Source organism: Labeo rohita, chromosome 2, assembly GCF_022985175.1.
Source record: "Labeo rohita strain BAU-BD-2019 chromosome 2, IGBB_LRoh.1.0, whole genome shotgun sequence".
NCBI classification, from domain to species: Eukaryota; Metazoa; Chordata; class Actinopteri; order Cypriniformes; family Cyprinidae; genus Labeo; species Labeo rohita.
Window position 1 is genome coordinate 21337171 of NC_066870.1, and position 18414 is coordinate 21355584.

General features: G+C 35.6%; 1 protein-coding gene across 1 annotated transcript; it reads left to right on the forward strand.

Moving 5' to 3' along the window:
• The first annotated feature begins 907 nt into the window (after nucleotides 1-907).
• On the forward strand, nucleotides 908-5806 carry tmem236 (transmembrane protein 236). Its single transcript, XM_051124915.1, has 4 exons — nucleotides 908-1243; nucleotides 1645-1717; nucleotides 3773-3896; nucleotides 3982-5806. Exons 1-4 carry the CDS (start codon nucleotides 996-998, stop codon nucleotides 4593-4595), a joined length of 1059 nt encoding a protein of 352 aa, XP_050980872.1. The 5' UTR covers nucleotides 908-995; the 3' UTR covers nucleotides 4596-5806.
• The last annotated feature ends 12608 nt before the right edge of the window (nucleotides 5807-18414 follow it).

Below are 18414 nucleotides of genomic sequence, written 5' to 3' on the forward strand. Positions count from 1 at the left end.
TTAAAAATAAAATAAATAAATAAATAAATACAATTATTAAAAAAAAAAAAAAAAAAAAAAAAAAAAAAACGATGTTTTTTCTTTCTCCCCTCTCCTTTTATAATCTATTCATTTACGTAATTACATTCTTATTATTGGAATTATTTTTTTATATAATAGTATTTTCTTTGTTTCTTCATTTCCTTTCTTTCCCTATTTTTTCCTTCCTCCTCTTCTTCTCTCTTTTCTCTCTCAAATAATCTACTCTATATATATAGTTGAATCAAAAGTTTACATACACCTTGCAGAATCTGCAAAATGTTAATTATTTTACCAAAATAAGAGGGAATACAAAATGCATGTTATTTTTTATTTATTACTGACCTGAATAAGATACTTCACATAAAAGATATTTACATATAGTCTACAAGAGAAAATAATAAATGAATGACCCTGTTCAAAAGTTTACACACACTTGATTTTTAAAACTGTTGTTACCTGAATTAGTTTGTTCATGGTCAGACTTGCTTTATATTTACAGCACTGTTTCTTCTATTTTGTTCTGTTTTTCTCTACGCCTTATTTTGTCTTGTTTAAAAAGCAAATTATTAACACCAGACACAAAGTAAAGCTTTTTTTTCCCTCTTTTTGCAATGCACATTACAAGTCTCATCAAAATACTATTAGGCATGAAAGCTAAAATGACTTACATTTTTGTGCTAAAAACACCATTAATTCATGCTCTTGATGTGCCGACATGCAGTACATGTCATTATGACTGTTTTGTTTCAGTTTGCTACTGGAATGGCACATTTTGCTGCTGTAACTCCATAAAAAGAGAATTGTGACTGCTTCATTACTGTTGCAATAAAACTGCACCTGTAAGAATGCAGTGTAAGCAGCGGCAGTGTACAGAGTCCAGATCGCTCAGTCAGTCAGCCAGTGCTGTGAGAGATGCGCTGGATGCATTCAGTGACGACTCACTCGTAAAGGGATTTACTAAAAACTCTGTCAAGATGCTCTCTGGGAAGACTGTCAAACTTATCCTTTATGAGCTTCTGCAGTTCGCATGTCTCTGTATTCCTGTGTTTGTAGTAATGGAACGCTTTGCTTCTCTCATTCGTTTTGTGAAGTCTAGTGCCACTGCCTATTGGCTGGTGGTAGCGGCCTTTGTGGCCTATGTGGCGCTTGCCACCCTGTTTGTGTGGGTTCCTTTGAAGTACTTCATCCTCAAGACACAGCGCTTCTCAGAAGTGACCAACTGGTGAGAACTAAATCATGTTTTTTGCTGCCACTGTTTTATAAGGGTAGTTGATCCATGAACTCTTATCATTCAAAATTTAAAGTTTAAATTGTCATATTAGTGAAACTGCAGAATTACCTCTTGTGTTTACTGGTTAACTGTAAATAGTTCTGTGGTGTAACATTAACTTTTAAAAAAACGAATAACTATGGAAGAACAATTTGGAAAATACTGAAATACTTTCAGATTAATTAGCATGTCAGTAATGAAATGTTTAGAAATTTAATAATCAACTCACTATAAAGAGCTGCATTACAGTTTAATTACAGAATGAAAATTATGAAATTATGCTCTTAATTTCTGAACTGTTTGTGATGCTAATCATGTTCCTCAATGAAAACAACTTTATTTCTTTTGAACAGGAGACCTGTTACACTTGCATATGTGGTCCTCAGCACTTTACCATGCTTTGCTATCATCATAGCCAGCTCAAAGGTAATGCATCATTCTGTCTTACTAGGAAACTACTATATGACTGAGCATTTGTTGATTTATTAAAATCCATATTACTATCAAGAAGGAAGCTTTACCACCCATGGAACTTCTCCATTGCATAAAAGATTCTTTAGGTTTTTTAACATTTTCTTCACACTAACAAAAAATGTTTACTGAAAGGTTCTTCGGGGGATATAATAAAAATGAATAGAGAATGAGGATCATTTTTAAAAAAAAAATATAAAAAACAAATAAAAAAAATCGAAAAAGAATATGCGTGTTAGGTTTTAAATAAAAAGAAAATAAGTAGACTAGAAATAGGATAGATAGTCCAAGTGTTCAAAGGTCAAGTTTTTTTATAAATAAACAAAAAAGAAAACAAGTAGTAGAATAGAAATAGAAGAGAGTGCAAGTGTTAGACGGTAAAGTTGTTTTTCTTTTTATAAATAAAGAAGAAAACTAGTAGATAATAGAAATAGATTAGAGAGTGCAAGTGTTAGAAGGTCATTTTGTAAGTAGATAAAATAGAAAAAAATAAAGTGCAAAGTGTTGGAGGGTCAAGTTTTTTGATAAATAAAAAGAAAACAAGTAGGTAAAATAGAAATAGAATAGAATGCAAGTGTTTAAGGGTCAAGTTTTTTAATAAATAAATAAATAAATAAGAAAACAAGTAGTAGAATAGAAATAGAATAGAGTGCAAATGTTAAAGGGTAAATTTGTTTTTTTCTTTTTATAAATAAAACAAAAACACAAAACAAAGTAGATAAAATAGAAATAGAATAGAGAGTACAATTGTTAGAGAATAGAGTTTTTTTTTATAAATAAATAAAAAGAAACAAACAGAACAGAAATAGAAATAGAGGTCACATTTGTTTTTTAATATTTTTTTTCAAAAAGCAAGTAGATAATATAGAATAGAAAGTGCAAATGTTAGAGGGTCAAGTTTTAATTTTAATAAAAACAAATAAAGATAAAACAAGTAGATAAAAATAGAAATAGAATAGAGAGTACAATTGTTAGAGAATCAAGTTTTTTTATAAATAAATAAAAAGAAAAAAACAGATAAAACAGAAATAGAACAGAGGTTCAAGTTGTTTTTATTAAAAAATAAAAAGAAAAACAAAATAGAAATGGAGGTCACGTTTGTTTTTTATATTTTTTTTTAAAGCAAGTAGATGATATAGAATAGAGAGTGCAAATTTAGAGGGTCAAGTTTTATTTTTAATAAACAAATAAAAATAAAACAAGTAGATAAAAAATAAATAGAATAGAGAGTGCAAGTGTTGGAGGGTCAAGTTTTTATAAAAAAAAAAAAAATAAATAAAAGGAAAACAAGTAGATTTTCAAGACTGTAGAGGGTTTTCCAGTTGCTCTATTTTTGTGAAGATTAAAAATATCGTTAATATTAAGTTGTAAGTTCTGAGAATCAACATATTGATTTCATTGGGTTGATTAAAATATAAGTATATTGTTGTTTTCCTGACACCTAGAGAATAATTTGGAACTTTTTTTTGGAATTTTTAATGAAAAACTCTAAAAATCTCTTTTAGAACCTTGTGTATCCATGTACATAAACACCATATACTTGTAATTTGTAGTCTTACTTTCAGAATGAATAAAACTGTGATAAAACGTACAGTTACAGAAACTGTAATAAAAAACTTTTCATAAACAGATCCTCTCTGAGGTACTCAGTAACTCACTGGAGAACAGCAGATTTACTATTAACCCAGAGATGGGGTATTGTAGACTGTGGAATGTGAATAGATCTGTATTATAGCCAACTTAAGTCTCTGGTTAAAATCACAAGGTCCGTAGTCTTCAGATGTACATTAACTGTCAATGCATTACCAGTTTCAAAGAGTTCTCATGGTTGTTCAATCTTCACACTGGGCCTGTTTTAAATGAACAGTGTAGTTTGTTTTTGGTGATACATCCAAAACTGCTTCCATTTTCAGTCTTTCACCTCCGAGTTCTCTTGAGGACAATAAAAGGCTTTTTGCTCCTGACTCTATGTTCTCTCAGCAACCCTCTGGCCTATTTATGGTTGTGCAGGTTCAGGTTGACGCTGACGTTAAGTACGACCGCTTCACTGAGCTCCCCGTCTCTCTGGTCTTGTTCTCCCTCATTTGTGTGGACATAGTGGAGAAAATTCGTCCTCTTTGCCTGACAGGACGGGGTAAGAGATAGCAGCCGATAAATTCCACCAATTAAATGATCTGTCTGTCTAAGTTGTGCTCTATTTCTATCCTCTTTTTAAAAAGCAAGCGGATTAGAGTGGGATTTTGAGACGCGGGGTCCGGTGTTGACTCACTTGGAGCAGGTGACATCAGTGTCCGGACAGCTGCAGGCTAACGGACGGGACGGCAACGCATCTCCAAGGTCGCCGGTCAAGAATGGGACACTATCGGGACGTTGGAGAGACACAGATGATGGAGTCGCCTCTCGCAACAGCACCACGGCATATCTCTACTCCTCTCATTCCTCTCACTCAGGTCCGTTTCGCTTTGTCTGGAATCGAGAACCTCGACATGACCTCTTTGTGGCCACCTTCATGTTTTGGTTTGACACTGTGGAAATGCTGAGGGTGGGCGGGTTGGAATTGGTGTATTACTCAGCGTGGGTGTTTCCTGTGTACATACTGGCTTATCTGTCCACTCTACGTGTTGCTATAACTCCAGACAGTCCTTTGCTGGCTTCTTCAAGTGTCCTCTCCCAAGATTTGCCTTTCTTGGTGTTGCGTATTTGCCTGTTGGCGGTTTTCGGTTACGTTACGCCTGTGCTGTACATACTAAAGAACATTTTCATTGTGGTATCTTTCATTTACTTTGTCTTTATGACTAAATTAAAACTGCTCAACAGAGGAAGGATGTTCTGAGGGCATTATGGGAAGAAATCTGTAAATACGTTTTGGGGTTCAAAATAAATGTGTATGTTTCTTGATTTTTATTTTTATTTTACAGGTGGACAAAACTATACACAGACATCTGAATTTTTGTTTAGTCATTCTATTAATATTTATTCAAAAATGTTTTGGTATAATACTAGTCAAAAGTTTGTAATAATTAAGAATAATGTTTTTGAAAGAAGTCTCTTAAACTCACGAAGACTGCATTTATTTGAGCAAAAATAATAATATTGTGACAATTGTTCTATTTTAATGAAATGTAATTTACTTCTTTGATGGTAAATCTAAATATTCAGCAGCCATTACTCCAGGCTTCAGTGTCACTTGATCCTTCAGAAATCATTCTAATATGCTAATTTTATGGTATTTTTATCAAATAAATTCAGCCTTGGTGAGAATAAGAGACTTTCTTTAAAAACATTTAAAAATCTTAATTATTCCAAACATTTGATTGGTCGTGTAAATGCTGTATGTGTTAATATTATTACATGTTTTAAGGCTTTCTGTTTTGTTGTTTTTCTATGCATCATAATTCATGCATTTTTTAATTAATCTACATTTTAATTCATTGTGCCAGTTGTCATGTTTTCAAATTTGTAAAATATATAACAGTTTGTTCACACCATCTGATAGTGCATACATTTATTGTTGGATTTCATTTCAGCATGTGAGCCCAGCTACAGTTGATATTGACTTGAGGTAATGCGAGTTAATCTTATACCAGGACATGTTCTGATAATGTAAAAACTGATTGCTTTTCATAAAAAGCCCGACCTATAATACTCTGATTCAACTTTGATCCATATTATGAGACACAGAGAAGCTTTTGAATTTCCATGATGTTCCATGATGATAAATGAAATCTTATATTGCTGCATGCTGTAATTCCATCTATCATACGTACTGATGTCAAATACCATGTAATGTGTCTGTAACACTGAGAGCAATAGCAGTGTGAGGTGTGACAGAGCTCATACTGAAATAGTTATCTGATAGGTCAGTTCAAATATTTTTACATTTAATTAAATGCAACAATAAAAAATATGAATATTTCATTAATAATTAACTTAAAAATACATGATATATTTTTAAATAATCAAATTGTATTATTCATATTTATACAACAGTTCTTTCTGGTCCTCAAATCTGATTGGCTAAGAGGAGTGCAATATGCTAGTGATAACAGAACTCCATCCGAACTTTCACCGTTCGTATCACTGTGCTTGCGTTATTTCTCACCGCAAGCGTCATGGCGGATGACCAAATTCACTATAATTTTATAAATAATACTGTTTTCATGACATAGAATGTAGTTTTAGATCTTCTGGAATTTGCCGCTGGCTCTGATGTCTCTATAGTGGTTAATGAGATATAATTTGATTTGGGTAAATCTAATGGGTAGTCTTTGGTCTCATTAATCTATTATTTGTTCCAGAGCAAATACCTTTGGCTGAGGGCAAAATCTCAACACTGAGCATCGCTGTCATCGGAAATCCCTGTTAACAAATGATAGTACGACAAAGATATTGCGCTTCTCAGCGGACACTCTAACTAATGTTGTATTGTGAATATGAGATTGAGCTAAAGAACAAATGCTGTATCAAATGCAGGTAATCACATTTTTTACGCTTAGTCCATCTCTCGTAATACTTGAATATACATAATGACGTGAGCTTTAAATAAAGCAGTCATACAATGGGCTTTCAATGAAGCAACTCAAGTTGCTTCGTTACTAGTTCTACAGTGACGTTTTTGAAATTCGTAAAGGAGGCTTGAGTTTGGCTGTTAAACTGTCAACTTTAGATTTGAATCCATAATGGAAGGAAGTAGGTCTGCACAAAGGAGGTTTTTAAAAATACTCCAATGTTGTTTCTTATGTATTTACACCCTTGTGCTGTCAAAATGTTCTATAAACGCAAAATCACACTGTATCAGCCGTGCTGATATACAGCCATATCACACAGCTATGAGTGTAATATGGCTCATATACATATTCATATACAGCATTTTGCATTAAAATAGCATGAATTGTCCTGTTATTTATTTATATATATATATATTTTTGCTGTATAGCTAACCAAATAAGTTTTTTACTCGATTTCTATTAAACGTCCAAACATTTTTTTAAATGTTATGACCAAGATGTTGAGATATGTGATGACATCTCAGCTTTTTTCTAAAATCTCAAGCATAAGCATTCAAGGGGAAACCTCTGAATATGATAGCTTTCTTTCTCTAATGCTTATTTCAAGCCTATTTTCTCAGCTCAGCATTATTCTCATGTAACCAATGAGGCGTGATTTATTCCCTCGAAAGGAGACGTTAAAAACCCATATCTGAGTGTGACTGAATAGTTCGCCTCAGTGTGCCTCCCACGGATTTCAGAATAGAGCTTAATTTTAATTCATTCCGTTTAAACTTGACAGTCAGCGTGTGAACAGATGCTGCAAATGAAATTGCATGAGCTCTTGCTCGCCTCCTCAGCAGGGGACAACAGAGGGAGAGGAGACAGCAAGGACAGACACTCAGATACAGTATATAGATAAAGAAGAGGAGTGGACTGACTGATAAAGCCTGTGATACAGAAATGGGGCTGAGATTCCATGAAGGAAAGTGCATTTGAATTCAGCCTGTGATTCTCCTGCATTACTCCACTAAGTGCTCTAGCATGCGGTGTAGCAACAGGGAGCGAGAGGAAACGGCAAACTACAGCAACAGAAAGGACACCAGGGGATAACACAGGTAATCAGGAGCATCCCTGACGACACAGAGGGAAAAAGAGACAGAAAGAGCCTGAATCCACAGGGGAGGGACGCAGGGAGGAGCCGTGGAGGTAGAAAACAGCAGAAACCGGGGAGGAGAGACGGCAGACGGTGGACTCCAGCCTCCTCTGCCTGTGTGGACTGGAGACAAGGCAACCCAGACGCGGCTCGCATCTGCATTCTGATTGGCCGGGGTGGGCGGGGCCAAGCTGACGCAGAGAAAGTCAGGCAGGAAAATGACATTTACACCGTGTATCAATTTTAAACTCCGAGCCTGTGTCTGTCTTTGAAAAAAAGGGGTGCGGTGGGAGGGGTGGGGGGTTTTTGTCTGGGGAGGGCGCGGGCTGGCGTAAATAAATAAGGAGAGGAACTCAACGAGGGAAGAGCCGAACAAATAAATCGCACACACACCTGGAGCCAGCGGACTGTGAGCCTGTTGGTCTCGAGCATCAGAAGGATGTGAATCACTCACTTTGACTGACTGCATCGCATTCTTCACCCTTTGTGGAGGAATGTCCGCTTTTTATGCGCTCTGTAAACCTATGGGCTGGACCGGAGGCTGTGTGGAACGGAGACACTTACCTGCTGCTGCTGCTGAAGATGCTGCTGTGTCTCTCATCAGACTGATGTGATGGCAGTCCCTTACGGAAAGGGATCCAGAGGCTGTGTGTCACAGAAAGAGTGATTTAGACTCTCTTCTTGGCTGCACCATCATCACGACCCCCCTGGATGTTCTCTTGATGTATTGCTGTGGTCTGGGACACTGGCGGAGAGAACAGTCCACCTATGTGAGTAACCGCAGCACGCTTAACAGGATTTTTCACTGGCAGGACGCTCTTGGTAGAAAACCTGTTAACGTATAAACACAATTTTGAGTGAGGGTCACAAAATTCACTTAAAGTAGAACTTGGATGTGAAGTAATGTTACGTATTGTCATCCTTAAAGTTTTCACTTAGTGTTTTTGTGAGTTACCTTTCATAATACTAAAGACATGGGGTGAGATGTCATTAATAATGTCCAAACTGTTTTTGCATTCTGGACTGGTTTCAAAATGGCAACCTGTTCCCTCAGTAGCAATGAGTGAAGAGGTCAGAGCTGAAAGCATCCCACAATCCACCTACTACTACAAACGCCACCATTACGTCCACAGTATCTCTTCGAGTACGTCATCATTCATAACATTTGACGTACGAGCACGTTTCAGCGGGAACTCGACTCGAACGTAAAAGGTCTAAAAATACACTCGCTGCTATTATAAGCCACGTTTTTACTGCCACCTGGACTGCCGCATGGAGAGAAAGTGAATGAGAGTGTGTGTAAAGAACCGAATGAGAGACGCGTGAGTCACTGTGTGTCATGATGAATGCCTTACCTAAATCCCCCCAGAGCAGGCGGAAGGGGATCACAGTCACACAGAAGCACACTGAGCTCCAAAGCTGTCAAAGCAAACAGGTAGTAAATAGGCTTATCGTGCCTCAGACCGTATGCACTGTCAGGCAGCAGAACTCGAAGTGCACAGAAAGGAATTATAAAATGAAAGCGCCATCTCTTACTGTAACCGCTGCGTCAGATGTTTCCAAATCCTCAGAAATGTGCTGTCGGTATTTTCGGCACAGTCAAGACTCAAGACGATCAATGTCTTACGCTACGAGTAGTCAAACCAAGTAGTTACACCGTGCGACTTATATTCCAACACTGCATAAGATATTAACATCTCCTTCATTGGTGCCAATTTCATAGATACCTTGTTGTGGAGTCAACATTAAATTAATTACTATTTACTTTTTTATTGTGTAAAACCATAGATTCACGTTCTTTCAATGAAAAAAATGTCTTTGCAAACTTTTCCTCTTCTTCTTTGTAGAGCAAATGTAAATCTGAATCGACTTTCCTTGTATTGACGTCATTTATTTGACGTCTCTATTTTATGATGATAAAAATAATGTTACTTTTTTATCATATGTTTAGAATTGAATGCTATATATTACAAAATATGACTAATATACTGTATATATACTAAATACATACAGCCTGTTGCATTTAAATCCAGTTTTGTGTAAACACTTAGGACATACTGAAAAAGGTCCATTGCATTGTGGGATGCATTTTAGTCCTCTCAAAGGCATAATCAAGTTTTTGTTTGCATAATAATAATGTGTGCGTACTGTGTATATTTGTTATGTATATATAAATACACACACATACATGTACATATTTAAGAAAAATATATGAATATAAATACATGCATGTAAATTCACGTAAATGTTTTCTAAATATATACTGTGTGTGTCTTTATTTATACATAGTAAATACACAGTACGGACACATTTTATGTAAACAAAGACTTTTATTTTGGATGCGATTAATAGCGATTAATCGAAAAGAGCGCTAATTTGCATACAAAAAATGCACACGGTGTACTGTATACACTGTAAAAAACAATTTGTTAAGTCAGCTTAAAATAATTGTAACCTGGCTGCCTTAAAATTTTAAGTTCAGTCAACTCAAAAAAAGTTTATTCAACTTTAAATGTTGAATTATACTAAGTGACAACTTAGATATTTGAGTTGAATCAACTTAAAATTTTAAAGCAGCTGGGTTACTTACCCATCTGTTAAGTTTAGCAAACACAAATATCTAAGTTGTTACTTAGTACAGCTTAACATTTCAAGTTGACTAAACTTATTTTAGTTGACTGAACTTAAAATTTTAAGGCAGCAGGGTAACAAATTATTTTAAGCTGACTCTTGTGTCTTTTATTTTTTACAGTGTACTGCAGCAATACAAGTATGGTAGTAGTATGCTGTAAAAATTAGCATTGGATGTCCTGTTCTGCTCTGACATACAAGTTAAAAATGTGATTTTGTTATTACTTAAAAATGTTTTTATATTTGTATTAGAAAACAAGACAAGAAGGATTATGTGAGTTGCTTTTTTCCAGCAAACTCCAAAATCTATTTTTGTCTGCAGAGTAGAGAAGGGCAGTGTGGGAGTTTTGTGTGATATTGATGTGTTGGATGGATTCAACTTTGTTAAGCCTCTGAAGTGCACTTGGGAGGTGCGGCCTATTCCAATTCCCTGCCATGTGTTCTTGGTTTCTGTTGTGTATCTAATCCCCTAACATGGATTATAGTGGAGTATTTGTGTAAGAGTCACAATTTAGATTTCATACAGGCTTACAGGACATTTCTTGCAGACAAATTTACTACTTGTCTTGACAAAGACTCTCTGACTCAGTGGTGGCACTTTTGAACTTGAACAAAGGATATACCTACCGAGTTGTAGGTTTATTTGTTTTTATATGTTTTTTTTTTTTTTTTTTTTAAGATGTGGTTCAAATCAGTATGATATTGTGAGGGAAAAAACTGACAATCAGTAATTGTTTCATGAACAAAATCATTATATGGAAATGCTATCACTTAGCAGCTTAACCTGACAAGATAAAGTATTAAGGATTTAATATGAGCGGAAGGGTTGGAAACATGGCTTAGTTCAGCTTCGACTTTAATGTACTTCCAATACAACGTTCAATTCTTGTTTCTCTTTGGCAGATATTGAACTTGAGTGAACTTGAATTATATTAAGTGTTTGTCTGGCCATTGGCAGTGGCTAATGGCAGATCACCCCTCTCTGTCATGATCCTGCCAGGGTACTGGAGACAGGATGGCAGCAGATGAAGGACATGCCTCTGTTAATGCCAATTTCTGGCATTCAAATACACCACATTATATAAATGAAAAGGTTGAGCAAACCCATTCTATTTTGTTTGATAAGCCAGCTTTCCTCACTCCGAGTGTATTTATTTATTTATTTTTTTTTTAAGTTTTGATTTATGTCAACACTCAACACTTTCGTAACAGGCCTATGTTTTTTATAACGCTTTGGAGCAGTGAACATTTTATTGTTTTATGTGAGGAATCATGTGTCACATGAATGGTGAAGCTGAAGAGGTTCTGAATTAAGTGTAAAGTTGGTTGATAACACAACTGCAACTAATAGTTAACAATTAGCCTCCTTGTTTGAATATTTAAGGATCTGGAACCTTATACGTTTAACAGTATTTTCCACTTTAAACTGCCATGTGAAATCAAACCAACTTAACATTTTCTTATACTGATGTATGTGTTATTTATTTATTTATTTATTTATTTATTTATTATTATAAATTCTACAACAAAAATGACAGAAGTGTTAACTAGTGACGTTTCCTTGTAGTAACTTACTACAATAAAACGCGATAAAATCTAAAAATGAGAAATTTTTTCTGAAGTCTTTAGCAGGGGTGGGTTTACCATTTTGGGGGCCCTAAACAACATCAAGACCTGAAGTTCCTTCGGCAGGTTCTATACATGGTGTTCATACATAAAGCATACATTACAGCCCTAGTTTATGTCCCTGCTAAAATAGAAACCATCACAGAAATTCTAATGGTTTCCACAACAAACTTTACAAAACATCAACTTCTAACCATTAAAACCATTAAAATGGTTTTCTGTAGTGTGTTTTGGGACATATTCCTTTAAAATTTAGTTATTTTAACAAGCCACCAATTGAAGGTGACAAATTACCAGTAGAAACGATTAGATAGAGTCGATTACAGCTTCCATTAAAACCAATACAAGTCCCATTATAATTAGTAAAACCATTACAGATTTTGAAAAAGGGTAATACAGGCGTAATTTTCGCAAAGCACAACTTTCAAATCTGTTTTTGCCTGGTGGAAAAAAAACATTTTATCAGCTGAACAATTGGTATGTTGTTTAAACAACTGTACAATCTATTGAACACACTGTTCTTCTATCAGAGAGAAGGTTAGTGTTAGTTGATGGTTATGAAAGCATGCTTTTTTGCAGCATTCGATGCTTTGACCTATTCCAGAGGCAAGACGGATAGTGTTTGAACAGTGTTGGAGGATTATGAGCATTGCTCATCCTGTTTTAGAGAGACATACAATCTGTCTGACAACACTGGGCAGGACATGCCCTGTGCTCCACCTTATTCTTTCTACCATTTTAAATCTCCTCTCCCAGCTGTTGGGTGGGCAGGATTGGCCGCTCTTGAGTTCCTGCCTCCAGCACTATGGGGCGGAGCTTGATCCAGATGTTACGTTGCATATTCATGCAGTATTTTAATGCATTGCCCGTCAGAGAGGCTGAGGAGGAAGAAAATGATAGAGACAAGACGACCAAACTTTGTGTTTTTCGTCATGTCCTGGTCATGCCAGTTGCTGAACACATCATGTAGTTGGTGGCTGATGGCCACTGTGTATCATATCAAAGTCTAACTTCAGTGGGACCAGACATCAGCGCTAATGGGCCACAGATCTCAGAGGTAATCTTGGAACTTGAGGGCATCAGTCGCTGATTCTCCTTGTCCGAAATGCCTAGAACTCTTAAGAATAAAAACGTCTCTTGGGTGAGTACTGTCTGAAACTAAAACTGTAAACCCTGAGGTACAAAATGTATGTGTGTGTCTAGCTAAATTGTCATTTAAAGCACATGGATTTCATTAGGACAATTGGCTTTGGATGAACTTTAGGTTTCACAAAGCGCTCTACTGACAGCAGTAGTTGTGAGGGCCAGATTGTGATTCGAATGATATGACTTGTTTAAAAAAGTCATCATTAGCATTTAAAGATGGCAGAATATCGTGTGCTACAACATTAGCCGTTACGCGTGATGTCATGTAGTTTGACATTATTAGCACAGTGGTCTTGCAAAAGTGGTTTGGGGTTTGAAACAGCACAAAACGCAGTTCAGCCAGACTAAAAATTGCTCCATAGTCCCTGAAGACCCTGCAAGTTGGAGTTATAATGCCATATTCAAACAGATGTGCAGGGAAAGATGCTTTCATGCCAGGACGCATTTCAAACAGGCATAATGAGTGACCTGAATGCTGTTAAGAACAAGGATTACTGAGAAAAAAAAATAAACCCTCCCAGAAACACAAATTAAGCTCTTCTGGAGTATTGTAAGCAGACAAACAGATATCCCATATTTTTAGGTACAAAAAATGGCAAATGTTCAGGTTGGTATTAGAGTAAATTCAGAAATTAGCAAGAAGTTAGCAATAACCAAATAGAATAACTTAGAAAGTTCATATGATTCACCTAAAATAAGACTTTTATTTATTTATTTATTTATTTATTTTATCCGTTTTTGACCCCATTGACTTTCATTGTATGGAAACAGTTTAATGTTAAAGACTTAATAATTAAAGATAATTAGATGTAAGGGTGAGTAAATAATGACATTTGAATTTTTATTTCAAAAGACAACATACATTTTTATTTTTGTATGAACTGTCACTTTAAGAACTAAGGAGCAGTGGAGTTAAATTTGCAGTCTCCCACTGAAAGGCTGATCATTTCTGGTGTGATTGTAAGGTCAGACAGATGTTTGTCTTCCAGCTGGATGTATGTGTGTGTGTGTGGTTGAATGGACCAGAGGAGAGAGGTGCTGAGGCCGGAACTCCAGCAGTGCGTGTCTGCCTAGTTGTGCCCTTCTGAGCAGTGTATTACTGAGCATGGCTTTACACTATACACACCCCTCTGTAAGAAGCTTATAGATTCACTGTGTGTGTGTCTGTGTGTGTGTGTGTGTGTGTTTGAAAAGCGTAATCCAACTGCATGTGTTTTCACATGCATATTAGTGCATGTTCATTCTCATGAGCATAAATATCTGTTTGTGTGTAAAAATTGATGTATGTTCATAAAATGTGCAGGTCTATAAAATAATATGTATTAGCAATGTCTAGGCTATCTATACTTGGACAATAGCAGACATTTTTATGGTCAACGGATGCTTCACAGAAATCCTATTCCGTTAGTGTGGCTGACGTAAAAAGTGTCTCACGCTAAGATTTGTCACCTAGTAATTTAGTAAGTGCATCTGTGTTCTCATGGAATCACGACTGCTTGTGTGTTTGTGTGGGTTGATGACATTTAAAAGTGAGAAATATTTTTTTTAAAAAAGATTGTATTGTTCATACTGAGAAAATGAGAGTATTGGGATTTTTAGACTGTTAAGGCCATAGCAGTCTAAAGAAATGAAAGCAAACATGATTTGCTTATTTTCACTGAGCTGCGTTTAAGATTAATTTGTATGAACCAAATTCAAATCAAAAGACAATTCTTTTGACAGACAGCATTATTTGTGGGTTATTTAAGTTTTGCACCAAATATATTTGATAAATATGCATCTAAACGGAAGACAAACAAGCTCAATTTATTTTAAAAATACTATCCCAAACTATTCAGGATGAGCCAAATATACTGTCTATGCCAAAAGAACAATAACTGGAGGGACAGTTTTTGGTGTCTTGTATTTATGTTTCTGCTTTCTCACTTTTTCCTGCAAGGTCTATGTTAGTGCCTTCCCATTCTTTCTGCATTTGACAATTTTATAGCATCTGTCACATGCTGAAATAAGAGATTGAATTAAGAATTATTACACATTGGCTAAGGAATAGTGTGAAGTGAACAATTACAAGGCCTTATATTGTAATAGGGATTGCGGAAAAAATCACACAAATAAACTAATTCAATTTTGCTAATCAATCTATGTCATTTTCTGTGTAACAAATTCATGCTGCAATGTGTGCCATGTTTCATGTAGTTAGGTCAATACATGGTTTACTTAAAATCAAGTGCACACCTTGTAAGTATTCTGAGCTCAGAATATGTAATTTAAAAGTGCACTGAAATTCAAAGCAAACTCTTGCGTGATTGCATAATCTATTGCATAAACCGTTGCCTATATATAGGTACTGGATTTTACTATCTAGTGTTTTTACTCAGACTTCTGTACTTTCAAATCAAATTTAAAGAGAAATCCACATAAAACAAAAATATCTCTCTCTCTTTCTCTCTCTCTCTATCTCTCTGTCTCTCTCATAGGATCACAATCGCTCACTCTCAGGTGTACACCTTTAATACTCTGTCATCTGATTAGTGCCATATATAGGTCATCTAGAAAGATGTAGTGGTCTTTAGTGGGTTACAGTGTTAGTCTGTAGTAATTATAGTTGAGTGTATATTAACAGTAGAAGTCTACAGTATCTCCTGTCTGCTATGATCAACAGGGAAAAACAATGCTAAATGCCACTAATTAAATGCAGCTAACCAAATAACTTTTGTTTTTGATATCAAAAGCTGTTTGTCCTTTCAATTGGTAATATAGCTAATGCTATTATAATATTTGGCCCTGTGTTTGCTCCATGTGTGAGGCTGGTGAATCATACTCCTGCTGTTGTTTATGCATTTAAAATGTCCAATTTTCTGTCATGTTTTTGTTAAGTTAATAATTTGCATGTTCTCCAGCCTATGCTGTCTGATCTGAAAATGTCTGATTTTAAAAATATTTTGTGACTGTTGTACCATAAACAGTTAGTTCTGTCAAATCTCATTGGTTAAGTGGTGTTCTGAGATATAACGCTGATAATATGCTGATACAACAGTACAGAGCAATGCAGAGCAAATACTGCCAGCATTTCGCCAATAGGTGGTGACAAGTGACTGTCAAATGAGTGAGTCAGTGAATCATTTGCTCAGCAGATTAATTCAGAATGTGCTTGAGTCAGAATAACTTACTATTTCTGTAATAGTGTTATAAATAATAAGAGTAGTATTCTAAATAATAAGAGTAGTATTCTAAATAATAAGAGTAGTATTCTAAATAATAAGAGTGGTATTCTAGTATGCTATTTTGAATTCAGCTGCTGTCTATGAGAGAGTCATTTACTCAACAGATTAATTTAGGAATGGGCTAAAGTCAGAATAGCTTACTATTTCTGTATTTAGTGTCATAAATAATGCTATTATGCTATTCTGAATTCAGCCGCTGTGTTTATGAGTGAGTCACTGAATCATTCGCTCAACTGATTCACTTAGGATTGGGCTGAAGTAGGAATAGCTTTCATAGTTTTTCTGTAACAGTGTCGTAAATAATAAGAGTGGTATTCTAGTATGCTATTTTGAATTCACCCACTGTCTTTATGAGTGAGTCACTGAATCATTCACTCAGCTGATTCATTCAGGATTGGGTTGAAGTCAGAATAGCTTTCTTAGTTTTTCTGTAACAGTGTTGTAAATAATAAGAGTAGTATTCCAGTATGTTATTTTGAATTCAGCCGCTGTATTTATGAGTAAGTCACTGAATCATTTACACGAACGATTCATTCAGGAATTGGCTCAAGTCAGAACAGCTACTTACAATTTCTGTAATATATAATAAGAGTAGTATTCTAGTTTGCTGTTTCAACCTCAGCTGTCATCATCTGACTCATTTATTTAACCGATTCATTCAAGAATGGGCTCAAGTCGGAATAACTTCCAGTTTCTGTAATAGTGTCATAAATAATAAGAGTAGTAATTCTAGTATGCTATTTTGAATTCTTCCGCTGTTTTTATAATTGAGTCATTGACTCATTTACTCAACCGATTCATTCATGAATGGGCTCAAGTCAGAATAGCTTACTTACTGTTTCTGTAATAGTGTCATAAGTAAAAAGAGTTGCATTCTAGTATGCTACCTCAAATCCAGCTGCTTTCTTTTTGAGTAAGTCATTGAATCATTTACTCATGAATCATGTGATTCTCTAAGACATAAAATGTCATCAATAATATAGTAAAACATGTAGAAAACCAACTTGAGAGAACATTATCTCTACATGAAAACATTATGCCTGTGTGATGTCCTGATATATACACCATATACCGAATACAGGTTTTGCTAATCGCACAGGTTTGCAGCTCGTGCTTGGAGCAACAGATGCCACGCTGTGGAATAAAGCCCTTCCGAGCGGGGGAGGGTGGAGGAGTAGTGTGGCAAACTCCACTCACAGCAAGAGCTGCTCACATTGCTCGTGTATCCACTCATGGAGAGACTTTCGGTCCTCATTGTTTGCGACAACTTTCAGAGAAACGCGAGGCTCCCGACTTTATGATTTTCACCACACGCAAAACATGCCGTAAAACCTGCTTAGGGCTCATCTGACAAAGTTGGCTGGCTGTCCTGGGACGGAACAGATTAAAGGGGATAGTACATGGATATTTCTCAGTCGCTGGTCAATCTCGGCTCTGAGAGCATAAAATTGACCACTACTTAAGCTGTTAATCGTGGAGAAACGAAAAGAAACGCGAGCAAGTGGGCATGCCACCCAAGAAAAAGGTAAAACGTCTTGTGTGTTAATGCGTTTGTGTGTGTGAGGGAGTGATGATGAGGTAGACATGAGAGTGCCATTCGAGGAGAGTGCCATCTGTTGCTTTCAGCTGTAATCCATGTGAGCTTGAGCTGCTATGCATCATTGCTTTTATGTACCATAGACAATACACTGTGTGTGTTCACACCACTACTGGGGTAAAGAGTGCTCTGCCTATACTGGATGTTTTGCCTGTGTCAAAAGTAAAATTGTCCTGAGATGTAACCTCCACGTGACGGGTTGCACAATCATTGGTGAAAGTGATGGAATTGTGCTGAGCAGTGTTATGAACATAATCCTTTTCCAATTGTCAGGATTACAAAACTCAGCTGTTTCTCAAATGATCTCTAAATATAGAACAGGTGTGGGGTTTGTATTTTGTGTGAGTGGTTTTCTTTTCGTAGTGTATATTTTTCGGGAAAGTACCCGGATGGCCAGTTTGCTTTACTAGACACTTAGAATAAGAAAACTAAATCGCATTAATTAATTAATTAATTTATTTGTTTTCCATGGTTTCCAGTAGAAATATCAAAACATCTTTAAATAAGGTTTTCCAATTCAAGTTCTATAAAATAAAAATAATTGTTTTCAGAGTTTATTTTTATACCCCAAATGGCATTTTCAAAGTTCATGTTTAATTACTTTTATTTTTCATACCACAGTTGGTTAAAAAATGTAACAAAAACACAAGGAGGAATGAAAAAAGTAAACTTTAGAGATTAAGGTTTTTTTTTTTTTTTTCTTAAAGAAACCAGTTCCCAATGTCTAATTTAATTTTGCTTGTCATCTTGTTTTATGCATGATTAGATATTTAAATAGAAAACAA